This window comes from Anoplopoma fimbria, chromosome 21, assembly GCF_027596085.1.
Source record: "Anoplopoma fimbria isolate UVic2021 breed Golden Eagle Sablefish chromosome 21, Afim_UVic_2022, whole genome shotgun sequence".
Lineage (NCBI taxonomy): Eukaryota > Metazoa > Chordata > Actinopteri > Perciformes > Anoplopomatidae > Anoplopoma > Anoplopoma fimbria.
Genome location: NC_072469.1, coordinates 13,792,049 through 13,819,829, shown reverse-complemented (window position 1 = coordinate 13,819,829; position 27,781 = coordinate 13,792,049). Strand labels below are relative to the sequence as shown.

At 42.4% G+C, this 27,781-nt stretch overlaps 1 protein-coding gene across 1 annotated transcript in view; it reads left to right on the top strand.

The window, feature by feature from the left end:
- Window positions 1-27,781, top strand: part of svila (supervillin a) — a 139,984-nt gene that overhangs the window by 75,239 nt on the left and 36,964 nt on the right. Inside the window, exons 2-6 of the mRNA XM_054623404.1 lie at window positions 21,000-21,063; window positions 22,082-22,173; window positions 23,487-23,550; window positions 23,788-23,930; window positions 24,012-24,741. Coding sequence (XP_054479379.1) covers window positions 21,000-21,063; window positions 22,082-22,173; window positions 23,487-23,550; window positions 23,788-23,930; window positions 24,012-24,741 — 1,093 coding nt within the window. The remainder of the gene's footprint in view (window positions 1-20,999; window positions 21,064-22,081; window positions 22,174-23,486; window positions 23,551-23,787; window positions 23,931-24,011; window positions 24,742-27,781) is intronic.

Here is a 27,781-nt window from a genome sequence, read left to right as displayed (position 1 = left end):
TACGAAGCCAACAAAGCGGACCAGAAGCCACTGAGGTGATCAGCCTGGTTGTGCCTCATTGTCGACACTAGATGGTGCTCTTTGCTGTGATGCGCAAAACCATAGTTGAAGTCGGTTTGTCCCTGATGACAGTGAGCACATGCCAGATACTAATGTCCACAAAGAAAATCCAAAACGTTAAATGAGAAATCTCTGCCTCTTCCTTTATGTCCCCCTCTCTCCTTGTTCCTCTATTTGGCAATGTCCCAATGTCTCTCTCCGTTGCCCAGTGTGTCCTTTGTTAGGTGGCCAGCTGAAACGGAGCGTGTGTGCGTGTGCGTGTGTGTGTGGATTCCCGTCCTTCCTCTCCATCTGCCCGGTGTCCCTCACTGTGCTTTTGAACCCCAAATGTGTAGTCAGCCTGATGAATGAGACGTTTGTCTGCCTTTTGAACTAAGAACCTTCATGTCACTTTTAACCACTAGTGGACTTTGTTTGGTTTGATGTCCACTGAGAAAGGATTACACCCCGAGTGCCTCAAATCAGACTGAGCCATTGTATTGTTTTTTACTATGACGCTTTAGTGTCTCTGCTGCTACTTCCTGTTGGTAGACCAATGGGCTAGGAGTCACCAGCTAGGAACAGGCCTAATATGTTTGTTAGGCCTAAATGTTTTCAGGTTGTCTGTCCGTCCGTCCAGTCCGCTCCTGGATGTAAAATTCTTCAAATATGGCACAAAAGTCTACCAGGACTCAAGGGCGAATTAACTAGATTTTGGTTGTCACGGGTCTCTGTGACCTTACAAAACATGTTTTTGCCCATAACTCAAGAATTAATATACTAGGTATGACAATTTGATAGGATAAGGGGCTGAGGTTTTGGACAGACATGACAACTGCAACATGACCGCTTTGGCAAGGCTTACAACCGCGAGGTGGTGATTCTAGTTCGGATTACCAAGAATACCAACCAGCAGATCATGGTGAACGTTAGAACTGACTCAATAAAGGAACTATAAAACACTTTCACAATAATTGTGTTTTAAAAATCACGTTTTCATGAAAAGGTCTTTCTATCTGTAATAAGTACAGTTTGTTTGCGTGTGGCCAGTTTGTTTATATGGGAGGGATTATTGGGCTGACTTCTGATTTGACCCCAGAGACCATCAGAGGTCTATTTTAGAGAGATTGAATGCTATCAAAACATCAATGTCCTTCAATGGGTTTTGACGACTGGATTCAAGTTGGAAGACTTCCCATGAAGAGCAGTGATGTCATCAGGGTTATTTTAGTTAAGGCTTAGAGACTGCAAATAGTTAACATAAAGCCACGTTACAAACTAGGCATGTGAGATTTAAAACGAATGGGCATTGACCAGGCAGAGGAAGTCCAGCTAAAGATGCCTATTGAGTTGCATTATGGGCAATGTAGGATCCTGCTCTCTGCCGCGTGGACGATATCAGGAGCTAAAAGCCAAGATATCTCAGCCCTGGCTGCATCAATTTGGCTCATTTTCTTAGTCTATTAAAGTGCAAAACTACATAATTGTATTACCCCTTCATGTTTTGAGTAAATTTACATTGCATCATTGCATAATAAAATTAAAACTTCTATAGCTTCATTATGTTCTTTTTCTGTAGTCTGATTTTCAGCCGAAACTCCAAATAAAGTAGTCATCTCATTTTATTATAAACAAACAAACGTATACATTTGTGACCATATCTGTTGAACAGATATAAAAGCCATGGTTGTCTGTATGTAAACGCCAGAGTGTTTACGAGAATTTGGACTGTGGGTTCAATGACTGTTAACTTCACCAAACCTTTTTTGTCGATGTTCTTCCATCATTTAAAGCGTTTGAACGTAACAGGATTTTAAGGCCATCCTGCTTCATCTCTGTCTTCTATTGCCCCCAGTTTGATTGGCCTCATGATGCCAAATGTCACTGTCGTCATTTGAGTGGGAAAGCACCGTTCTAAATTTACCAACCACCCACCCGCCCCACGGGTTCATGCCTGCCATGGTTCTAGCCACAACACATGTGCCCCTAAAGCAGGGTTGTAGATAGAAAGTGGGTGGGGGGTGGTGGTGGTTGTGAGCTTGCCCCTTGACCAGTCTATCTTTATGTCCCAGTAGTCCTGTCCCATAAGCCTCCGGAGCTCTGACCTTCTCAGGGACTGTGGAACCAGTAGGACTCTGACTTTTACCTAACTTTCTAACTGTAACCACCTGAAACACTCAAGACTCAATGGCTCTCTGAGAAGACACCCTACCTCAAAAAGGTATGTGGCTTTCAAGTGATGACTCGGTACACTGTTAGTTCGTCAGAGTTGTTGAATGACTTTCATGGTGAAATCCTTTTTTTTTTTTTTTTTTTTATTTTTTTTTATGGTCATATCCGTAAAATTTGATTTGTAGTGGTTTTAGGATTGATGCTAATACAGGTAGATTACTAATGTTTCGGGAAAATTGTTTGCAAATAAATCTACATTTAACTGATTCAGATCCAAGCTGGATTCTCCGTTTTGACCTAGAAGCAACTCAGCAACACATTTCAGCAAACTAATTAATTACATGTTCAGATACTTTTAAATGTGTATAACTTGCAGTGGATTTCCGTACCTATATTAAGTGTTTTTATCCGTGTAAATGTGAGTTGAGGAAATTAACGGTCCGAGTGAGATTTTGTCTTAACTGAGCTCCCCCATGTGTGATTCATTCAGCGGTGAGTGACTGTCTGGTGAGACTACAGTTGTTCATTGTGCTGCACCTGCTCTCCCTCTGTCAGGGCACGCAGACTAAAATAGAGCAACACACACCAAACATTTTACACAAGTTTTTCCATTGATATCGCCCCGTCTTCACTCATGTATTTATTTAAGCACTAAGCTCAACACCCAACATTCAAAACCCATGTTGTAATTCAGCTACCGCTTCCAATTAATGGGTAAAAACATTTTATTTTTTTTAAACCTGTGATTGAGTGTCAAGAAATGTAGTTCCCATGTTCTCTTGTATGTATAATTTAAATCGTGATCCCTGAGCGATGGGGTTTATTTTAGCCGTCCGCTCCAAATATATACGAGCCCTACTTGGCTGAGGTCTGATCTGATTTCCAGCGTGGGAGGAGATGTTGTCAGCCGTCTCTGGCTGTGTCACTGTCACTTTCCTCAGCTGTTGGTGGTGCTGTCAGACTGCCGTGGGGGGGGATTGGCTGTGATTCTCCTAACTGGGGTTCAGAGGAAGTGTGCTGTGTTCACGTGTCAGAGTATTGATGTATCTGTGTTGTGTCTGGGACTGGGGTAATCATTTTGAGTGTTTTATTTTTCTTTTGGGGCCTCTGATGGCTTATTGCCCGTTAAGATGGGAGAGTTTGTTCCTGTCAGTTTAACAAGAGCTGCTCCATCAAGGGACACATTACTGAGAGAGAGACCTACAGCAGTGTGTTTGGAGACAACAGGGACAAACAGTTGAGCATGTATGTGGATTAATGTCTCGCTGACAGAAGCACCACGACTGAACATGTCTCATGCTACTGTTAAGAGCCTTATTTTAGCCTGGACGCCCCCTTGTCAACAGCCAGGGAGGACCAAACATAGGGGGGACAATAGGGCTTGGATTGACCCAAGACTTCTTTTCTTTTTTTTTATACTGTTCTGTCGCCATAGCTTGACTTGCACAGTGTGTCTCAACTCTGTTTGCTCTGTAGTAGAGTCCACAACCTGTTAATTTTATATATTTTTGTCAGACTCAACTGGCAGCATAGTTCAAGATGTGAGGTGATGATGTATTTTTTTGGTTTAATTTGGACATACAATGTCAGAAAAAGTAGGAATGCCCATCAAATTTTCTCAGAATCAGAGGTTGCGTCCTCAAATTTCATGTGTTGTCCAATCAACAACACTGGAATACCAGCTGGGCCAGGTACAGGCCCTAAATGCTCAAGGCTTGTGTCTGTTTGCAGTTATTTGATTGATTGAATCAAATATCTGCAGGGCCTTAAGGCGCCACCTACATTTTTACCATTTTAAGGCACTGTACTTCAGATGACATTGTGCTTTCAAGGCGCATAATCCCTAATACATTTTTGTTAATATGTATTTAATAGTTGTTTTTTTTCCCCTCTTGGTGGTAGCGGAGCAAGCTTTGAAAACAACTTTAACAATGTTAACACGGCTAACGTTTTAGCAAAGAGTCACACATTTACACCAAAGTGTCACCTTAGGAAAATATAAGTCCAACTCTACTTTTAGCGCTGTTTTGCTCTCCACCAATTCAAAAATCTGTCTCCTTAGCTACTAAATGTTCCACCACCTAGTTGCTGACTTTGTATGTTTGCCGCTTGGTTCTTGGCGATATTTAGCGCAGCTTTAAATCAAATGACCGCCTATTAACTGAGTATACTAGCATTGGAGAACTGTATTGGTTTCTGGGCTTCTGTTCAAAGTATTATGAAGCTGTTAAGGCGATACTAACAGGTCGTTTCTGGCCATGCTGACCAACAGCCCAAAGCCAAAGATATTCAGTTTACAGTGACACTGCATAAAACGGTGCCATTAGAGAAAGTGTAACTAGCAAATGATTGACAGGAGTTACAGGTAGGGTAATGATTTCTCTATCTACTGTAACTGGATCCTTGTCCACCAGCCTGCCTCAGCCAGATGAGGCCAAAGTGTCCCTCTTTACCGACCAACATGGACCCTCCCAAGGCTTTATGTAGCATCCAAAGTCTTGCAGGAGGCTTAGTCCTGGTGGTCTCACGTGGTGGGTCTTAAATGCATATTTACACCTCCATGACAGCTTTCCCTTTTATTTTAAACCCACCAGCCCCAGTTTGAAATCTAATTAGTGGTTATTCATGATGAGCCACTAATAGCACATGGGACTTTGAGCTGGGGTCTCTGCCCTTGGCGTTGACCTCAGACTTGAGCTCTGACACAAGCTGCTGTGGCTGAGAGGCATCCCAGACCGCAAGCATTCATGGTTTTGTTACAGTTTAACACCCATAAAAGATACAAAGAAAGTGACGCAAATACATCAAAAAATATTTTTTGCAAGCATTTCTCACCATCATTTGAGCGGCCATATGCTGTACACTATCAAAATCTGTATGTATTGGTCATATGTCATGTTGTCTTTATACCATTACTAAAATCATAAGCATTTGTTCCCAACCAAGCTGTGGCATTAGAACACAGCAGCCACGGCCACAGTGCAGTGTGCTGGAATTGTGTCTGTTTTGCATCGAGTTTGGCTGAGGTGCTGGGTTGGTTTAAGTAGATGAGAAGCAGCTGGGAGAGAAGGACAATAAGTGAGAGAGAACAGATCGTCTCTGGCAAAGCTGTGCAACAGTGCAGTACCGCCAGCCGTGTGTTTACAATCTGTCAACAAGTCTTTGCAGATTGACCAGTCAGACTCATGAGAAAACTGTGGAAAGGAGGAATCAACTATGGTTTGGTGAAAAAGATATCATCATGGGAAAATCTGAAAAATGTAGCCAGGGCCATAAATTATCTTGTAACATTAGACTTTATGTAACTGGTGCTAAGTCGCCCTTAATTGTTGTTGCTACGCCTGTCATACTTTCCATTTTTACCCGCTACATGTGTTTTTTAATATATAATACAAGAATCCTGTAGAAGCGTTCTTTAAATATGCAATTGGTGGCTACATATACGGAGGTTAAAGCTACATGACTGCAACAAAACATTAGCATCATCTAAAGTTTATCATTCATGTAGCAGGTGAGGAAATATACAAACGGCATTGTTCAGGCTTACGTTAGCTTAAACTTTGATAGCAAACAGAGGTTCCTGTAGTTCTACATAGTGCAAGTTATAGTTGTGGACGTGGCTTTTTCTTATGTAACCTATAACCACGAACAAGTGTAGTTAATTACTGTTTGGCTTTGGAATTAACACTCGTTATATTGTAGGCAGTAAGATAGTTAGCCGAACGTGCTAACAATTGCAGCTTATGTTGGTGCAAACAAACAGACTTTTGCACTTTTGGTTTTGTGTGCAGTTTTTATCCAGCAAAAAAATCTGTTTTTCTAGACCAGAAAACTCCACGTGCAAATCAAATTAGCTACGCAACACAACAAGTATTTCTGTTTTGACTGCTGTGAATAATGAATTTAATACTTTTAAACTCTAATATAGTTTATGGCCTAAGTACCCACTTAAATAATATGATTTAATGTATTAATCTTTAAATAAGTAATGTTAAAACATGCAGAAATAGGTTTCTGTTAATGGTCTAAGCTGTAAATCTAAATATTTAAATCTGTCTTAATATTAAGATGTAAGAAACGCAACATGCAGAAATGGTAAAATATTGGTTTCTCTGCCAACACGAAGATTATTTCACCAAATTTCGTGAACATTTATGTTAAAACAAGGATGTGCAATGTACATTATTTCAGCCATATTCAAGTATATTTTTAAAAATTAACGAAAGACCATTTATAAAACTACGGCTTGCAGTTGGCCCGTAGGCCATTGTTTGACCATCCTATACCTATGCCATTGATAACATGTCGCGGACCTGCACAGAGCTCATAGTTCACTGAGTTCTCAGGCTCTTCCTCTGGAGAAAGGTGTATCCTGCCAGGCACCGATTGCTACAGCGCCGTTTGGTTCAGCTCACCAATGGCAGCCTCCGCTCAACTGGCTCACCTTACACTGCGACGACTCTGGAGGGGAAACGAGAGACACGAGCTTTCCACCACTGACTCCCTCTCTTCATCTCCTCAAGTGTTTCCCCTCCCTCCAGGATGACAGTTCTTGGGAAGGTGTCCTCAGTGCTCTGGGATGGAAACAAATTCCCTGGCAAGTGCAATGGATGAAGATTTTTGGTGCTGCAGCTCTCTCTTACTGACCAGATGTGTTGTGTGTGTCACACAGAAGCACACACGTGTGTATATTCAACAGCTGAAGACTCAGCTTGTGAGTGCACTGACTTGTTCATACATATTTCCCAGGGCACCATTTGATTCGGATAGTGTAGATGCATGTCTCAGAATTTCAGGTGCACCACATGCCTCCAGGGTCTCATCAGCATTGACGAACAGATGGTGCTATATCAATTTATATAATTACAAATTAATCGTGATTGCAATTATGGGTGTGGGAGTGTACAACCCACTCACTCACTCTTATATATTCAGGGCTCAGGAAAGGGAACAGTTTTTAAAATTCCATGTGAAATCTTTTTTGGCATGGCGTTTTTGGTCTGTTTTTATTTGATGAATTTTGAATTTTTTTAGTCCCATGGATAATTGGCCAGAAGGAGACAACGTGACTCCAATTGAACCACAGTGAACTAAAGTTGAATAGCAGAAAGAGCATGGTATAAGCAATAAGCAGGTTTTGGTGTCGGGCCACATGGAATCACAAAGCTAGACTTCCTAGATTTCCAAATCTATTGAGGAGGAATTTTATGATGGCATTGAACATCACAGATTGGTGATCCATAACAGTTTAGGAATATCAGATGTTGGAATTTACAGCTGAACGATTTTGATTAAGTGATTACTTTGACTGATATTGCAATTGCGATTTTGTTATGGGATATTAGAAGGAGTGATCATCTTTACAACATTATTCTCATTTCCATTGACCAACATAATAAAATGCTATGGTTTGATTTTTGTGCTGATCTGTACCAAAATAAATGTCTTTGGACTGTGGAATATGTATGCCAGGACTTCTCTGTAGCACCACAATATTCAGTTGACCCTTTGATTTGGCCTTTAACAAATCCTGCGCTCTCTCCTATTTGCAAAATTGCAGTAGGCCATTATGCAATCCCATTAAAATTTAGAATAATTGTGCAGCCCTAGTGGGATTTTGTTGATTCTCCTTTTGTAAAGACATTAGGTTTTCTTGGTAATGGAAACCACCTTAATCCTTTCATTGGTCTAATGGAGGTATAGCTGATGCCCAGGACCACATTTAAGCTCTGTGATAGGCCTCCAGGCACACATCGCTGGACCTCTTGGAGCTCTCCACTTAAAGTCACCGAGTCCCCTACTTAAGACTTCTTATCTGTTTTATTTTGGGAATGCCACACTGAGGTGTGGGTGTAGGTGTGTGTGTGTGTGTGTGTGTGTGTGTTTGTGTGTTTCTGTGTTTCTGGGTGTGTGTTTTTCTGGGTGTTGATACACTGTACGATTGCCAGAGAAGGTCAGCGTTGTTGAGGTGTATCTATTTGCAGTGCAACTGTAAAGTTTCAAAGTCTTAAGAAAGGACGTTGATAATGAGGTTCATGGCCCTGGTTCAGGAGAGTGTCTTGAAGTTTAAGGATTGTCATACCTGACCTAAGAGTCCCTGCAGCTTTCAGGGTGGCACCGAAGGTGCATATGCCCAGTGCTATTTAAGCTAGCTAGCCCACTCCGTTAACACTTGACATTTATAGCAGGACAGATTGGCTGGCGGATTGTTCTGATAAACCGTTCTATTTTCTGTCCTGGTGGCAAGTTTGTAAAATATTTTGATTTGTCGTATTGAATTAAACATTATTATTTTTTTATATTATTACAGTTATTTATATTTTAACATAACATTAAATCTTAAATGTGTTATTGGATAAAACTAATCCAGATATTTTATTAGCTTAGAACTGTTTACAAAATGGAAATGTTGAGAAATAAGAAAGAAATGTACTAAAAATGAACGCTTTCACACCCTTAGTCTGGTTCATTTGGTCCAGACCAAAGACAAAAAGGATACATTGTTGCCTTTAAGTTGTAGTCCATTTCATGGTCACAAAGACTTTTTACAAACAAACAAAGAGCACCAAACACGGAGGCATATGGGCTGATGCGTACCTCATTCTTTGGAGAGATTTGATGACATCATGGACCCATGTGGGAAAGGGGCAATTCATGGGGTTAACAGCAGGTCATAAAGCACATTACTGTCCCTCTTGTACTAACTACTTCTGTGGCAGTCAGAAATATCAATTACTAGGGACAATAAGACACACATTAATTTGCTTTCATCTGCCACTTTAAATCTAAAGGAATTAAATGATCAAGACCCACCCGTCGAGCGGTGGTTTGGATGACGGTGTTCACTAAGTGCCTTAATGAAAGCATCCCAAACAGGATAACCAGGGTTCCTTTAACTTTTATTACTTGAAATTGTCAAAAGCTAAACCTGAATAGATTTGATAAAGAAAACTTTGGTTTAGTAAGTGAATTCGATGCCGGATTCAAATTCAGTGTTATGATTTAATGTCAAAACACTTTTCATGTGACTTGTCGCAAAGAACATTTTATTTCTTAACATGGCATTTTTTTTTATTTTTTTTTTGGTCAAGGTGCTCGTAGAGGAATCTGTTTGCTTCATGCTGAAATCCCATCATGCCCAGCATTAAGACATCAAACAACTTTGCAAATGGGGTTTTAGCCTCAGCTTTCCTCCCTCCTAACTCCCTTTGTGTGCATATAAATATCTTTCCCTTTTCTTTTTGCAATCTGAATTTATGGCCATGCTGCTGAGGCTCGGGCTCTGTTATGTGTCTGCAGAGACGGCATGGCCGTGCGCACTGGATCCCTTCCGCCACTCTTCTTGCCAGACAAGACGGATATCTTTCCTAGGGGACGCCATAAATCTGTACTTTATTTCTGAGATGGCTGTGAAAGAGCCCAGAGCAGGAGACAAGCTCTGTTGATGCTTCTTTCTCTCTCACTTTCAATGTTCATTCTCATCTGAAAGATTTTCCGAGCGCGAAGGTGATGGATCCATTAAGCCCTTCTCTCTGAGCAGACCTGTCGGGACGCCTCAGCGCGCTTGAGGTCACTCCAAGTGCAAACACGGACTGTCTGGAAGTGTTTATCTAATAATGACCCACTGACTGGCTGCACATGTGAGCTTGTCCAGGCTGAAATAGCGTCCATTCTGAAAGTGCAGCCGGCTGCACATCTGGGCGGATGATTAGTGGAGGGGTTCTGTTATCATGACATTAAACATAACCCCCTTGCTCGTGGTGCTGTTTAATTTCAAGAACCTGAAGTGCCTTTCTTGTAGTCTCAGTTTACCAATACATCAGCCTGATACTGACATTGTTATCATAATTAACATTTCATCGACAAATTAATATTTCAACTGACGTGACTGCTTACATAACCTCCCACTTCAACTATTAGCAGTGGACTAGGGCTGCTCCCTGATGAGTTGATGAGTCAAATTATCTGTTGGTGACCTCTCAGTCATCGTGTTTTTTTTTTTTTTTTTTTTTAGGAGGCTTGATCTATAAAGAGATTTGTGCCCTCCTAAACAATTTAATCATAAATACATTGGTTGTATAGAAAAAGTGGTCATCACATGGCAAAAAAAGTTGCACGCACAAAACACGGTAAACAACACGAATCCACCTTCACTCAGGGCTCTCCAGTGCTTTCATACAAACTGACAATTCAACTGTCTACAGGGCTAAAAAGTGAAACAAAAATCTTAAATTGCTTTCAGAGATTCCACTTTAACTGCTTTCAGTGCTTGTGTGCCAACTGACCCTTCAGTTGCTTTCAGGGCTTAGGCATGGCCTAGCATTGCAATGGCTTGGTTCTCCTGTACTTCAGCTAAGCGTTCTTTCAGCTCTTACTCTTCAGTTGTTGATTTTTTTTTTTAGCACCTCAATACAAACTCAACTGCCTTGAACTGTAAAGTCAAACCTCAACTCCTTTTAACGCTCGCACTTAATTGACACTAAGACAGGGAAACACCCTAGAGGGTTAGGTAGATCAGGAAGAACTGTGAAGCGTTCCTATTTCTAGAATTAGAGTTAATTGATTTTTCTTTTCTTTCGGTAAATTGTTTTAGTATATTTATTAAACTTCTTCATAGTGTTTACACCTGCAATTTTCTGCATAGACATGCGCTGCTTTCTTCAGACAATTTAGCCATTTTAGTTGTCTGACCGTGTAGTCTGGGATACCCTGACCCTAAGGTGTTAATTAAATCATCAAATCAGCTGAATCGGACAAGAATGGACACATTTGTTGCTGTCGTAGTGGTTTCACTGTTAGAATAACATGGTCTAAATGGTATTTCAGACGGAAATAACAGAAGAAAAGCTTTGTACACTGAATGCTTACATGTGTTTGCATGAAAATATCACCACTAAAGCCTTTGAACATGAGCACAAGTTATTGTCAACTGTCTCCTTAAATTATAAAATATTGATATTCTTTTGGTCTTCAAAACCTATAAGGGTCACAGTGTAGTTTCCTGGAATGCTCTCCTTAAAAGGTTTCCTGGGACATATCTGTTTCACCACTTTGTCAAGTTTTGCTGTGCGGTGGCAGGGATGGCTTAAATTTTCATTCTCACTGACCTTTGATCCAATTTCTGGTCTCCGCACTGTCATTCCTCGAACCATTCTGTGCTGGTTTATGGTCTCTGTGTGAGCATTTACAGAAGCAAACTTAAATCAGTTCCCACAGAGTTTCTAAACAAAGCAGATGGTCCACTTACAGGAAGGTTTATCCCTGTCTTATAAGATGGATTGGATTTAAAGGGTTATAAATTGCTAATAGTTTTGAAAACTCTTTTTTTTCACAACCTTATTACACAACTTTTACTATTTAAATTTAATTGCATAATGGAAATCAGAGCTTACTCTTGAAGTCAACACTCAGCTGGTCTTCCTTAGTTTGTTTGAAGTGCCATTTCCTGTTTGACTTTTTGGCTGTGATGAGTAGCAAAGTAAGTCCTCTTAATGCAGCACTACATACGCTCACATTCCTCATACCTGCAGCAGCGTACTTGCTTATCATCCCCCATTATGTGAACAGAAAATAAATACCATTTCTTCTAAGTCCTCCTGTTCACTGTTTAAGCTTCCGTACATGCTCCTCTGTTTATGTGCCTGTTTTACTGTCTGAATAAATCCACAATCCCCTACAGAGATTAGAGAACAAGAGCATTGTTGCACCGTGGCAGCAACCTGTAAGGTCTTGCCCGACCTTGGCAGTGAAGACTCATTATTGCTAATAACAGGGTAGAAGCTGCTGAGAGTTTTGTATGTCTGATGTCATCCCTGAAGCAGACGAGTCAAAGAAACAAACATTACATGCTAGTCAGACATCCAGATGGTGGTAGGTGCAGAGGTGATGATGAGAGCTTGACATCATCGGTGAATATATTGTATGCCTTTAAATGTGCTTCACAGAGCAGTTTGGTATTATGAAATAGTTACCACACTAACACTCTTTTCATTGACTCTGCTTTCTTTTGAAAACTACAAAATAGTAGCTGCTTGAGGGCAGATAATATAAAAACATCATATTAGATTACGTTTATGCCAAGTAATGAATAGAATTACTGTACATCTCCGACAAACTGAAGTTTTAGCTCAGTAAGCAGTTGAGTAATCAAGTCGCACCTAAAACGGTTGAACCCTCAGAGATAAATGAAGTATGTGCACTGTAAAAAGACAGTTGGTATGGACCGTAAGCAGTGACAGCAAAGAACATGGAAATAAAATCTTAATTTTGATGAAAAATGACCATCTATTGGGCAACTGTAATGTCAAGTACGTGAAGTTTCTGTTCTGAACAATAAACCTCGGAGGCAGCTGAATTATTAGTTTAAAAGTCATCATTCAAACTAGTCGAATCGAGTCAAACAGTCAGAACTGAAAGCAGTTAAACCGTCAGCTGAAGTGTGAGACGTAAAAGCAATGTTGTTTGATCAAAGTTGAATGCTAGCTGAACTACAAATAGTGATGATTGACGTTAAGATGAAATGATCGCAAACAGGAGCAATTATTGTTTTGTTTGACGCTAGTCTCATTAGCTGACTTGTTTCCAATCAAACTACTCCAACCTGCATTCACCCCAGATAAAGTCAAATAATAATCAATAGATGCTTTTTACTATATTATCGTCTGGTGCACAGTCTGGCAGTATGTTAGATGAATCACAGTCCATCTTACCCCTGAAAAGCTGTGCTGAAAACAACACCGTTTGATAGTTGCGTGCAGGTAGCCCCCGCCCGCCCCCATCCACCCAGCCCCAGTGTGAATTGACATGTTTGTGATGTCTCACATGCTGAGCCAGATGAGCTCATCCAAACATCCCACCTCTAAAGTTTACACACACCTCGGCCATTCGGGCTGCATCTCTACACACACCTGTGTAGCCCTTTGACGGCGAGCCTAGACAGATTTACGTGCTTCAACAAACGTTACGATGTGAAAAGCCTGGTCTGTGACGTTGTTACAGCCTGGCTTACATTAACAAGAAGTTTAGAAGAAATGCACTGAGAACCTTGCTTTTCTGAGAATCACATCACATGGGTTAGCATTTTCACGCTTCCCTATTCTTACCACTCTGCAGGGTTGAGAAACCGACATATGCGACTGCTTCAATTACCCAGATCTGCTTTATGTGGACCCCGCGCGTGCTCGGCGGTGACAGCTTTTTTGCCCCGTGTGCTGGAGAAAGATAAGACGCTGCTCACCGTTTTGATTTCCCCCAAGCAGCGTCTGTAAAACGGCGTTTGGCTCAGCGCCAGCCTCCCAGTATGCCCCCCTCAGTACAACGATAAGCACGTCATCGTCACCTTGATGCGTAGGTGACGAGTGCTTTTGCTTTGGCGTTCACTCACTGCATAATTATACTAGTAAACGGTTTTCATGCACACCATGACTGGCGGGGAGTATCAGTTAATGTGTGCTTTGAGGCATTTTTGAGGAGTGCGTTAAAAGGGGGAATCATGGGGCTGTCAATAAATCAACCCAACTGTCTTCCCCTTGGGTTTCTTTTCAGCTGCTCCGGGAAGAACGGCGGCGTTAAGCGTAATGATGGCATTACTCACAAGTGGACACGGCACGTTCTCTGTCTCTCATTACTGTTTACTCCGTCTCCCTCTTCCATAACTTTGTCTCCCCACTGCTCTCTTTGTCCCTCCCCTCTCTTTCTCTCCCTCTCTCTCTGCGTGCTGTTCCTTTTATTTTGTCCCGGCTGCGAGATGACTGGAATGTCTCATCTGGCTGAGAGGGTCATTTTAACTTTCTTCTCTTCCCCTGCTCCCCTGTTTTTTTTATTTTTTTTATTTCCACTCCCATCCACCCCTGCCTGTGCGCTCTCTTCTCTCCCCCTCCTCCTCTGACGCTATGCACCGGTTTCTTTGGCATCCCGCTTTAGTGCGTGAGCCAAAGGGAAGGCAGCACTCTCCCGGGGACACTCCTAACCGTCTCTCTCTCTCTCTCTCTCTCCCTCTCCCCTCTCTCACACACACATACATATGCTCCTCTTCTCTGCGTCAGCGAAGCTCATTCTGAAGCTTGCAGGGACCCTTTGCTCCAATCTGTAGCGAAGGGATGGGGGCCTAATTTGCTTGTGTTGGCTAATGAGCTTAGCCCGCGCTGAGCAGCTTTCAGCCCCTGCAGGTTGTGGTAGTGGGCACTTGGTTAGTCCTTGACGGCTAGTCAGAAGAACTGAAGTGCGGGGGGGGAGTGGATCTCAGAAGAGCTGCAGCCACAGCTTCATCACTCCTCTGTTTTCACTACCAGGACCACCTTTACTTGCACCGTCACTGCGGCTGGGACGCCTCTCTCGCTCTACTCTCTCGCTCTACTCTCTCCCCTCCCTCCCTCCTCTGCCTCTCTCTCTAACTCTACCTGACTCCCCTCTGTCTCTCCCTCTCTATCTCTCCCGGAGCACTGACAATCTGCTTTTGTAGCTGCATCACCTCTTAGGCAGCAGCCCCTCTCTCTCTCTCTCTCTCTCTCTCTCTCTCTCTCTCTCTTTCTTTCCATCTCTTTTAACTTTTAATTTCTGTCCTACCCTCTCCCCCGACTTTGCTGCCAACATGTATCGGAACCCGTGGATCTCGAATTACCTGACTCATGTCAAGTTTTGCAGCCAAGGTAAGAGCAGAGACTCGGGGCTCTGCAGCCTCGGTGCATGTGCAAGCTCAGGCTGAGAGCTGGGGGACAGGGTTACTCCTGGGAGTCTGGGCTCTGTGGAGTTGGCAGGCAACAAACTGCAGACTCCCTTCCTCTCTGCTCACCGTCCTGCCTTCTAGCCAGCTGTCCTTTGCACTGCAGCTGTAGCCTCCAAGGACACTACGTAGCAGAGATAAGGGACTCTAACAGTGCAAGGGGCTGTTCTAGGGAAGAAGCTATTTCTGGGCTCCACAGCCAATTTGGGAAGGAGAACTTGTGTGTACATTTGTATTCTTCAGGCTTTACAAATGTGGCTGGATAACAAACCAAATTTAATAAATTGCTGACATTAAGAATCTCTTATCAACCTAAATGTACTCTCATCATTAATACATTAATTGTGTGAATTCCAAATAACTCAACCTCTGATGGTATCCAACTAGAAGTTTAACCAGCCAGTCAGCCCAAAGTGAAAGGACCAAGTCCCACTGGAGTTTTTAATTGAAAACATTTAGCATTTTCTTGATTATGAATGAAATTGTGAGGGCGAAGAATTTTTTCTTTTTTTTTTTTCTTTTGGCGTAGAGTTTACCTTTGGGGAACTTTGATATTCAAATTAGTGCAGTTGACCAGTAACAAGCCGTCTTGACTGAGTGCTGAAGTTTTGAGGGAACAAAAAGCCAGATAGTCCAAAACTGAGAACTTATCGTATCTTATTAGATGTGTTTCACCATCCACTTCTATTTAACCTACTCTGACAGAGTACAAACTGCTGTGCAAAAGAGGAGCGTTTTATACGGTATGAGAGAAGAATTTGTTAAACAAATGTGTCTCTTGAACAAACTGTGAACATGTAGTGCAGTTAGCTAACGAGCTGTTAGCTAGCTTTTCACAGTTAGAAAGCTAGTTAGTTTGCAGCAATCCTGGTAAAGAACAGCTCAGAGCAGGAAATATTTAAAGAAGCTTGGGAAGCTATAGTTTCTGACTAGCGTTGGCATGTTCTGTTCTAGCATATTGCAAGCTAGAAGTTTGCCAACTACAGTAGCACTTGGGCTGTCAAGTAACACCAATATGATTTTGTTGGCTAATTGATTAATTGATTCAAACGACAGATCTGTAAAACATAGACTGCTTATAAGAATTGGACTAAATCGCCGTGGATGTCACCCATTGGTTTGTGGAGAGAATGTAAGTATATGGCACTTCTGCATTGGCTTCACTTTTCAGAACAGAATGTTGCCGCCTTGTTTCTCCCCAAATAACCCCAAAAGAACACCACTTTAAATATGTTGACAAGAGATGTGTTCAAGTTTGGTGGAAATAAGTCATTTGGCATGAAAAAAAGCATAAAAAACACTATAAGAACTCTTAGTCGACTAAGAAAATAATGGCTGGTTGGTCGACTGATCAACTTATTCATCCCTAGCAGTTACTACGTCACCAAGCTTCTATAACCAAATATTTTGTTAAAACATGCAGATTAATATTGCTGTGCCATTTTTGTGTTGTGACTGGGCATCAACACAAAAGTCCTGTCGTTCTGTAATCAGAACAAACATGAGTCAGCATATGACAGGAACTATCATGTACTAATGCAGTAAGAGATTTGTATATATTTTAAGTTTATACAATAAGGTACTTTATCACATTTTTCAGCCCTATTGTGCAATAGCCACGGTGCTTCTCATTCCCACCATTCTCTGTAATATTTTCTGAGTGAGAACAGAGTGCTGAGATCTGGCCTCTAAATCGTCTGGGAATCCACAACAGGTGGCCCATAGTTTGAGGCTTTGAGAAGAGCAGAGAGGCTGGCTTTTAGGGAGGAAAGGAGGGCGTTCATTGGAGTTTTGTTCGAGGGTTTGGATGTGTCAGTGTAGCTGTCATGTGCTCTGTTTCCTCCCCAGAGTTAGACGTGAGACTGAGCTGCTTATATGGCCTACTCATTGTTATTGGCGTTAAAGACATAATTGGCTTATTGTCACATCCCTTTGTTAAAGCTACTGTTTGCAGCCACGGCCTCACCTAATTTCTGATTCTCCATCTGTTTATTTTTTTAATGCTTTACTTCTTAAGCTTCTCTCAGTGAGGTTTTAGCTCGACAGGGTGAAGGCAAAGTAGGGGGGCAACTGTTAGGGGGGGTTCATTAAAGATTTCATTAAACTTCATTTTCTTTCTTTTTACAAAATGTACCAAAACACTGGTAGTGAGGTAGATGTTTGGTAGATAATACCTGTTTGATTGATAGGACTTAAACATGCACAAACGCTCATGCCTGTGGAGTGTGATGTAATGCAGACAGTTTAAAGTGTGACACATTTCCTTTTGGGCTCGCCGTAATCCCAGGAATCCAAGTTAATCCTGCGTCTCAATTTGGACACATGCTCAGCCCCTGATGCCTCTTTGGTTACCACACTGGTTGTTTTTGCGTGTTGCGTTTGGAGCAAGCATTTCCGTTTGATTTGTCGTCTACAGTACGGTGTTAAAACAGTCTTGGCGCTTTCATTCCTTCACCTTCACATAAAAAAGGCTCTCCAAACCTGAATGATACTCCACTGAATCATGAAACCTTTTTTATCCCCATGTTTTATCAGTGTCACGCTGCTTTTTACGGCCTCATCAACACACGCGGGGCGCGGTGCGGAGGAATTCCCGCCGCGCTCCCTCCCGGCTATAGCATCCCATAATGTTTCTGTAGATTACAGCCCGCATCAAAGGCCCCGCCACATGTGTGATCATTGTGGAGGGTTTTTGTTGCCCGCGTCTGGAATGACGAATGCATTGAGGCTCTCCGAGGGGGGGGTCGCCCTTGAAGGCCTACAAGCCATTACATAAATGCCGTATGAGGTGTAAAAGGAATACAGGTCTGGGTTACGAGGAACTCTATATGTTAGACGTGACAATAGCCCCAGAGGGACAAATGCATTTCTTATTTTCATACTCGCAGTTCATTAACCTTTACTGTGGCATCTGGTTTGGTTTCACACTGTAACTCAAAGGGATATTCTGGTATTTGTCAACAACATATTTTTTTTAACCTTTATGACTATCGGTTATGATAACATTGTGCTCGCCACCTGCGTTGTAGCGAGCTGGGAAACATGCACAAAGAGTGTGAGCCTCCTGCAGGGTTTTCAAAGATCTTCAAATTAACAGAAATCATTTCAAACACCTGTCTTAGAATCAGAAGTAAACAGAAAAAGTAATCCCAAGAACTATAGCCGTTACTGGAGACTTCATTTATCATATAGTGTGGGTACTTAAATGGCCTAATGACCAAAAATATGAAAAATCTGTACGTGAACCAGACCGACACAACTTAAATAATGCTCCAAAATGCCAGAAATTGCATGACTTGCACTTTCGAGTGATGTTATACAAGATTTCAATATAAGATAAATAAGTTCTTTAAGATATATTAACAATTGTGATCCATATATAACTAAGATCTTGCTTTGTAATCATGTTAAAATGGTATCATCAGAATCAAAAGAAACCCATTTTATTGTTTTCTGTACGTCCATGGTTACAGTATAAAAAGTACGGCTAGGAGCTAATGCAGTAGAACTTTTAATGGTTCCCCAAAATGGAAAGAAATACAGGCTTTAAAAATGCAGCTGAGGCCCAAAATCTTTTCAGCTATTTCAAATTGAAATTTAAAGAAACCTGCACTAGAACTAGGTGGCAATGGAATTGCCTTAAATTGGCCATAAGGGGGCAACTCCCCAAGCGAGGGAGTTCAAGTATCTCGGGATCTTATTCACGAGTGAGGGTAAAATGGAGCGGGAGATGGACAGGCGGTTCGGTGCAGAGTCAGCAGTGATGCGGGCGTTGTACCGGACCGTTTTGGTGAAGAAGGAGCTGAGCCGAAAGGCAAAGCTCTCGATTTACCAGTCCATCTACGTTCCAACCCTCACCTATGGTCATGAGCTTTGGGTAGTGACCGAAAGAATGAGATCGCGAATACAAGCGGCCGAAATGAGCTTCCTTCGTAGGGTGGCTGGGCTCAGCCTTAGAGATAGGGTGAGGAGCTCAGACATCCGGAGGGAGCTCGGAGTAGAGCCGCTGCTCCTTCGCGTCGAAAGGGGCCAGCTGAGGTGGCTCGGGCATCTGATCAGGATGCCTCCTGGACGCCTCCCTTTAGAGGTTTTCCAGGCACGTCCAACTGGTAAGAGGCCCCGGGGTAGACCCAGAACACGCTGGAGAGATTATATATCTCGTCTGGCCTGGGAACGCCTCGGGGTTCCCCAGGAGGAGCTGGAAAGTGTTGCTGGGGAGAAGGACGTCTGGAGGACCCTCCTTAGCTTGCTGCCCCCGCGACCCGGCCCCGGATAAGCGGAAGGAGATGGATGGATGGATGGATGGGGCAACTCCTGGGATTGTTTAGAATTCTGAGAAAATGACCCTACATCTCACTTGATTTAATACCTCAGTAGTTTTCTGGCTTTAGAGTAAAATAGACCATAAAGCAGGGTATGCTTTAAGGCGGGGCTACCATGGCATTGTCCGATCTAGGAGTTGTCTGTGTTTTTGTCTTACACTTTTAACCTTTTCACAGTGAGGTTTCAGTTCAGTTAGTTATTACATTTCTGTTGCCTAAAAATGTTTCCAACAAGTCAAGATGGCGCCGGCCCAAAAAAAAAGATAGCAATGGCCAAAACGACTACATCCAATTATATATAAATAAAATCCATTATTACTGAAGCCTGTTAGTGAAAGTGAAAACAGAGAAACAAAAGTAAAGGGTTAAAAAGGTTAATGTGAGATTTACATGGTTATTCACTTGTTTGCGTTAATGTTTATCAAGTTCTGTTGAGTAAGAGCTTATGACGCTCACACAAAACTGGTCTCAGTTTTGTCGTTGCAGATATGAGTGGGTGCCATTTCTTCAATTCTTAGAGACAAACCCTATTTAACCTTTGTTTTATATCTATATTTGAAATATCTACTATGATGTCATCAACCTTATCTGTGGATCATTTTCAAAGAAAACACAAATGGCTCAGATAACCAGGATAATTATTCAACACTTGCGAGGAATGAGTCATGTTTTCACTAGCCGCATTCCCCCCGAGCTGAAACAATACACAACCATCCCTGAACACACACAAGGCATACCGCCCTCTCCAAATAAGCCAGCTTTCTTCTCAAATTATGTTTTGCTTAAGTAGGAGGGATTTAAGGCATCAACCCAAACATCCTTAATAAGGACTAACAGATCTGGAATGGGTGGCCCCGGGGGAGAGGTTTGTTTTTTTTTGTTTTTGGGTGGAGCGGTGGGGGAGTCAGGCGACCCTGAGGTGAACTCGGAGGGGATGGAAGTGGGACCACATGTTTGTCCCGAAATTGTGCGGCTCTGGCCACTCCGAGGTTTTTTTAAGGTCTGCAGTCAATAACTGAAGAAGACATTCCTTAAAGGGATGTTACGCAAAACTCAAATTACTCACCAGACTTTTGTGTTTATGATGCTTTAAACCAACAAAAATTTTTTTTTTGTAATGAGGCTTTATTTCTCTGTAGGATAGTGTTTGTAACTTTTTGCCTTTGTTTACTGACTTTGGGACTTTTTCCCAGAAGTCACCAGACTTTTAGGGAAATTGGACAATATGGTGCTCACTGTCTCTTCTTGCTGTCCCCATCTGTATTCATGTCTGGTATGAAAGTGCCGCCCAGTGACATTGATGCGCTGGGCCCCTCCCGGCATCGTCCCAGCAGCACTGCAACCTTGATGTGTGATCAGACTTTTAGGCGATTGTCTCTGTCTCAGTGACAAGTCGCCCCTCTATCAAAACCGTGACTGCACATAGGCCGATACTTGAAATGGAGACAGTCGCTGTGATGATTTGTTGCTGTTTGAGGTGGGGCCGGCCTTTTAACTACACAAATCACTTATTACGTGATGTGATACAGTCAGGCAGGCAGACTATTGTTTTCCACATCACTTGTTTTCTCCGCTGAAGTCCACTTAATTAATGTGGTTCTGTGCCAAGGGACCTGCAGACCGGTTCACCTTGCAACGCGTGTCTGCTCATTAAAAGCTTAAACCGGAGGTTCTGCTGTTCAGCTATTAGAATGAATGAGCATTGTGACATTGCTAAATGCTGCACTCTTCTTTTCTGTCCACAGGACTCGGGAGTGAGACGCCCATTAAACTGAGCAACCCCAGATTGCTGCAGAAGAGAGCTTTGAGGTAAGATATGCTAAAACTTGATGTGTTTAACAGTTTGATTTCTGTTGTGAAAGATCACCTTGTTCAAGACCCGGTGAATAAAACCTTGGTCCTGATAAGATGTTTGATATTAAATAAATCCTCATTACATGAAAGCATTAACCCTCTGATTTCCAAGACCCACCCGGCAGGATTGAAAAGCATGCTTTTCTTTAAACAATCACCTAAAATACACCGTTAATCATAGCCTGGAGCTGTCAGATTTTTGTATCTTTCTGAAGGTCCTTGTACACATCGTGTGAGAACGCTTCTGTCAAAAAGAAAGCCAAAAACAAGCTTAAAATTGTGATTTTTCATCCAAAATATTTTATTTGCATTAACAAGATACTGTAGTTGGATAGTTGTTCAGTACACCACCAGGTACACATGTTTGTCTCCATTTATAGTAGAAAGATTCCTTTACGGAATCGAGGAGGACATCAAGCACTGTGGCACCAAGTTGGCGCCAAACTGTGTGTGGGTGTACAGAACCGCAAAGTCATGTTTTCCCCAATCCTTGGCTGTTTCTTTATACAAGAAACAGCCAAAAAATACTGCCAGTTCTACAGCTGCATTGTGACTTTGCGGTTTTGAATCAAATCCTTAAATGTCTTTACTGTGTTTCTGCGAGACATTTGCAGTGTTTATGTGCGAGGGCAGGACGAGGGTAAAACCATCGTATTAGATATATATTTAGGGATGCAAGACTACAGGTTCAAATCCAAATGCATTGTTTAGATGATTGGGTTTGTATTTTTTAATATTCATCCATAACCCATTGTTTGATCAACTAGATTCTTGGACGTCATTCAAACCGGTCCTGCTTCCAACAACATTTTTGTTTGACTGATTTGGATGCACTGTCCTGATCCAATTCAGATTTAATGCAATTGAGCCCCTCACAACTGCTTCCACTGTCGGCCTGTAAACAAACCCCACACTTTTCCCACAGCTCAGCCCCGTTTCAATAACAATTTGTTATTTTTCTTGCACCCCTCAGCTTCCAGAAAGAATTCTCCCTCGACGAAAAAGACGACCCAGCAAAAAGCACCAAGGATATAGATGTTAGCCTCTTGGCAAATCTCCCCAAAGGTGAGTAAGGATTTTTTTTTATTCATGCCTGCTTGCAAATTGCCCTCACAATGTCAACTTTCCCAGGGTTTTTGAAAATCATTGTTGTGCAACAGCAGCCTCCTTGCCAGATGGAGTCGTGACAAGATTTGTCTAAAACCAGTTTTTCTACAAGCACAGTCCTCACATGTAGTACAATATCAATAAGCTGCACTTGAATGGCCCCATTTACTCCAATAAAGAGAGCTGGTCTTATAGAAGTTTATGGGTCCGTTAAGTCTCACTGAATGGTGAATACATTAGTTTAATTCTGTTGAAGGTCTCTTTTGATTCACTTTTTAGAAATCTTGATTTGGGCAATAAGAAAGAGACTTTGGATGTGAAATTGTAAAGTAGACAACTGCTATGGATCAGATGAAAAACAGCAGTCAGTTGTGAAACTTCTATTGTTTTTTACTTTTAAAGGAAGATTTCTTATAAAAAGGGGTTGGGACTCAAACAAAGCTAATGTTTTAGCATTATTTTTTGCCTAACTCATACACAAAAAACTTGTTTTTTCCTAATATCAAACACAAATGTGCATAACATTCAGTTAACATCAGCAACTTCTAATTTTAAGCCGGTACAGGCTCCGGCTTGCACCGGTTTAGATGACATACATCACTGGATTAGCTGTGGTTTATTACCGTTAATGTCTAAATGCCACAATGTAACTCTGTCTAGTTAACTCCCTACAAATAGTTTTGACTACTTTGTAAATTATTTTATCAATTATGAACATGAAAATATCAATTACAGCCACTTTAAGCATTTCAAGTTAATAGTTGTGGATCAGCCCCCCCCCAGAATTTATTTCAAGTTGCTCAAGGAGTTTATAGATTACAGTAAGGAGGCTACAGCTGTCTGTATGTCAGATACCTTTGATCAGAATTACTTATTTTATTTTCTGCTGCTCATATTATTACCCGATTCATTAATTGAGTTAGCACTCATAATTATTGTGTTTCTGCCATCTAAATCAATAAAAGTGGACGACAGACCAAAATGATATCTTTGCATTTTAGTTTTATATACATTTTACTTAAAAATATTGAAAGCAAAACCTAATTAGAGTTGAACAAGTATTCAAAACAAATCAGTTCAATACTTGCTACTGAATTCCAGAGTCTCTATTAGTTACATTGCAAACAAAAAACATCTGCAATCCAAATCTAACCTGTAAATAGCAGTAACTGTCTTAAGGAACTGTTTGGTTTGGATGGCACTGCTAAGACTGATGCTCTCCTTTTTAATTGAGCCATAACAGTATTGTGTTTGTTGATTTTTTTCTTAAGTCTCTGAATTGAGGAAAAGATTTGAAGGCATTACTACGAGCACAAGTGACTGGGAAATGAACAGGTGAGTAGGTGGTGATGATTGTATAAAATGGCGATAAGAGTTTCCAATAATGACAATGTTGTGGGTGATAATATCACGTCTGAGGTTGACTCCCCGTCTGTGTGTGTGTGTGTGTGTGTGTGTGTGTGTGTGTGTGTGTGTGTGTGTGTGTGTGTGTGTGTGTGTGTGTGTGTGTGTGTGTGTGTGTGTGTGTGTGTGTGTGTGTGTGTGTGTGTGTGTGTGTGTGTGTGTGTGTAGAAAAGAGCGTATCGCCCGGCGGTTGGAGGGCATCGATGGTGAGGTGCATCCATCTCTGCTGCCGAGTTTGGTGGCCAACCGGCTTCTGGAGGAAGACACACCACGATACACAAGGGCCTCTGATCCCTTTGAGACCTTTGGTGGTGAGACAAGTGCATCACCATGACTATTTTATTAGTGCTTCTATGGGGATAGCTGACTTGTGTTCTCTCCGTGCCTCCTAGTGACAGTCCAGCGGTACGGCATGGAGGGATTTGAAAGCCCAGAAGTGCAGCTGGCGGCTCCAGAGCGACAGTCCAGAGCACTTTCCAGACCTGAACCTAAGTCCTCCATCCACACCGAGCCTGTGTACACTTCGTCCTCCACCAGCGGTGCCCCTGAGCTCGAGTCCAAGGCTGAACGCATTGCCCGCTACAAGGCGGAGCGGCGCCGGCAGCTGGCCGAGCGCTACGGCATCTCTTTAGATCAGGAGCCGGACTCGGACCAACCCCCTCGCCACACTCGCGCCCGGAAGGATTCGGAAGGCTCAGAGAGGCGAATCCGAGGGGAGTTGGTGGCGGAGGATGGGCGCGACATCCCTCTAAGTTCTTACACCGGCACCTCCGCCACCAGCCCGAGGGCGGGACGCACGGCACCACAGCTCGGCCACCCCGACCTGGGTCAAGATATGGGTCGGACCAGGGTGGACTCCTTTACAGAGAGGGAGAGGTTGATGAACCTGGAGAATCAACGCAGAGCTGCTCCTCCCGAGCCTCCCTCCTCTTCCTCGTACATGGACGTGACATCAGTGTCCTCTGCTGCCAGGGTTCCTGCTAAAGACTACTCGATCACAGGGATGCCACCCAGTTCTCCCAAGCTGAGCAGGCACCTTTCCCTCTCCTCACCTAAGCATGGGGTGTCTCCTGGGGACATATTCATCGAGCAGCAGGCCCACAACATCCTCAGCAGACAGGGGTGAGTGGTCTGATCACTTTTTACCCTCATCCTCTTTGATCCCTATTCATATCCAAAGTAGATCCTTTTCCTTGGTTCACCATTATTAAATAGAGTGGATAAAAAGGGTTCCGATGAAGTGGCCTCTGCTCTGTGTTTGATATCTCATTAGCAGACCATTCCCCCTCTAGGGTCCAGACCCCAACTCCCCTTCAAACCCACATACACAGGGTTCAATGTGTTCCATGTGGGCCAGAAATCTGCTGTATCATTCTCTTTTAATAGATAAATGCGCTGTGACAGCGTTATCTGTCAACTGACTCTTCCTCCTCTTGAACTCTGTCCCTCTTTGCCACACATGTCCAAGGTTGTCCTGACCTGGCAGGATTGTAGTTTCATACCGGGTCAGGCAACCTGAGCTTGTTTTGGAACAATCTTTGTGTCCCACTGAGACCCACAGCTGGGCTTGCAAACATTTCAAGTGGATCTGAGAAAAGCCAATTGCTTTACTTTTTTTTAAATTCCCAAAGGAACTCTCGCTAGCCAACATGTTGCTGTTTTGTTAGGAAGAGATATTTCTGAGCGTGTTGGGATAAAGTTTACCCCTGGCTCTGTGGCTGATCCCACTTTTTTAAAGATAATTCCCTTTCTTTGAGAAGTTCACCAATGCTCATACAAGTACCAAGGGCTTCCTTAAAGGGTAGTTCTGGTTTATGACAACGTGGTTGGAACCAATGGTTGCTATCAGTCTGTTGTTAATATCCATCACAGTTTTCAGATGGATATTGTGGTTCAACTTGTTACACTGTCCCGTACTTGTAGTAGTTGCCTGCACCAAGACTGGATTACTCAGTGGGGAAACTTGGCAAACTGCCCCCAGGCCCAAGACCCATTGGTGCCCCAAAGGGCTCAAGATCTGTATTTGCGGTAATTCTGATTACTTGCACAGTTTGCTTGTTGATATAACAGTAAAAATGAAAGGGTAAACACCCTACTATGGCTTTGCCTTTATACCTGGGGTCTTTCAGAGTGGCTCTGTTTCAGAATCTGGTTTTGATACCTTTGATATTTCAGTTGATGTTAAACTTACATGGTGTCTAGTCTTTTAAAAATGTTGTTTAATCTGTAGAAACTGATTTACAGCAAACCTGGGGCAGGGTAGAGTGTTTTGATAGTGTAATGATAGTACAGATAGTATCAGCACACTCCCCATTTGTGATGCAACAACCAGCTGGCCCTGCCCAGCACTTGACTAGGTTTGACCCTTCAGTCCGTGTCTGTTACGAAGAGATGACGATGATTCTACACCCGACTATACGCCGTCATTGACTTTCCCATCGCTTCCTCTTGCTGGTCCTAAATCCCTCTCTCAGGTTTCAACACTTGGATGGTGTGTGTGTTTGTGTGTGTGTGTGTGTTTTGCGCGACAGGAAGGGTATTGTGTTACTGGGCGACTGTGTGACTCCACGGTCAGAACAACAGCTGGGCTTGATCAGGACGAGGGGGGCCTGACGGGAAAGAAGCAAATAGGAGAGCGTCCCCTCTTCCTCTTCTCAGGGAATCTGTGGGTCAAAATGAATGGTTGCATTTTAGGACCTACAAAAGTCATCCTTTTTATTTAACCATGTAATGACCTTGAGTTTATTCTCCACCTTGGAGAATTTGTTTTACTGCGCACAGTTATAGTGGTGTTTTAAGATGGCGATCATCAATGTTGCCCATGTCTCCTGGTAGTGTGGGTACATTTTTCAGTGTTGTTACAGATCGTTAAGAAGAAGCCATTTGTGGCCGTTTAATCTTTAACCTCCCACCGAAAACTCTCAGGACCAAACAGACGAACTTTGGTCCGATAAACAAAGGTGGTTTCAGTCCGGATCGAACTGAACCATGTTTCGGTCAGTTTCTGATGTGAAAGTGTTTTTTGGATAGCTCAGACTTTTGGACCAGTAATAGGAACCTTTGGCAGGCTGTCTCAAGAGTCTGCAAAGAAAAACACTGCAACAAAACAGAGTGAACTGTGGTAACACATGGGAAGAGGAGACCGAATAGATACTAGACATTCGATCCAACAAGTTTATGAAGAGTCATTGTCAAACAAACAAATCTTCAAGAGAGAAAGAGGATACGAGAGGACGTGACAGCCCGTCTACAAACCAATCAATGTCGAGTATACGTAGGTGTAGAGTTCTATAATGCGTTTGCATAATTGCAATGTGAAACCAAAACTAATCGGATTAAATGTGTACAATGCAACAAAAACGCAGACCTTGGTTCGTTCTTTAAGATCTGAAAAGCCCATAAATTCAGAATTAAATCCAGTATATTGAAGTCACAGTATGCTGTAGGCTTCTTAACTATTTGGCTACCAGAATGCCCTGTCCTGCAGCAATTATGGTGTACCACGCGATCAGAGCTGGTACTCGGTACGCACTGAGACATATTGGCACACATACCCGTGGCAGTAATAGTGAGTAAAACACTCCTCTACCTGACCTGATTAGACTTGGTATAATTTGTAAGTTCACCAACCTGGGTCCTGGTTCAGGTCTTCTTGGCTCCTTAGACCCCCGAAGACCTCTACAATAGGCATTTTTCTACTCTATTTAATTACAGTCCCATCAGATATAACTTTTTGTCTTGTCATGATTTCTGTTTTGGTCTTAAATTCAGGTCCTAGTAGTATTAAAAGGCAATATTTAGTTTATTTCCTCTGAATGGCTGCTTCAGTTCCAGTATTTCTCCCCTGATAGTGATACAATGATAACATGGATTTTTCCACATAACATAGGTGCAGTCTGTGGCCAAATCTGATCTAATATAAGCAAAGTGTGTGTGTTTTTTTCTGGCCATTTAACAAACATTAAATAAGAGATTTATTGTTCATATTATATGGCGTGTGATGCCTCACCCAAAACCACAATAACAATGAAATGTCTCACCGGGGAGTTGGACTTGTATTCTTAGGACGATCTTGCCGGTGTCCAAACCCATTCTCACTGGGTCACGCTCAACTGGAAGTCAATGGTGTGTGTAATGTAGTGGCATGTCTATGTGTGTGTGC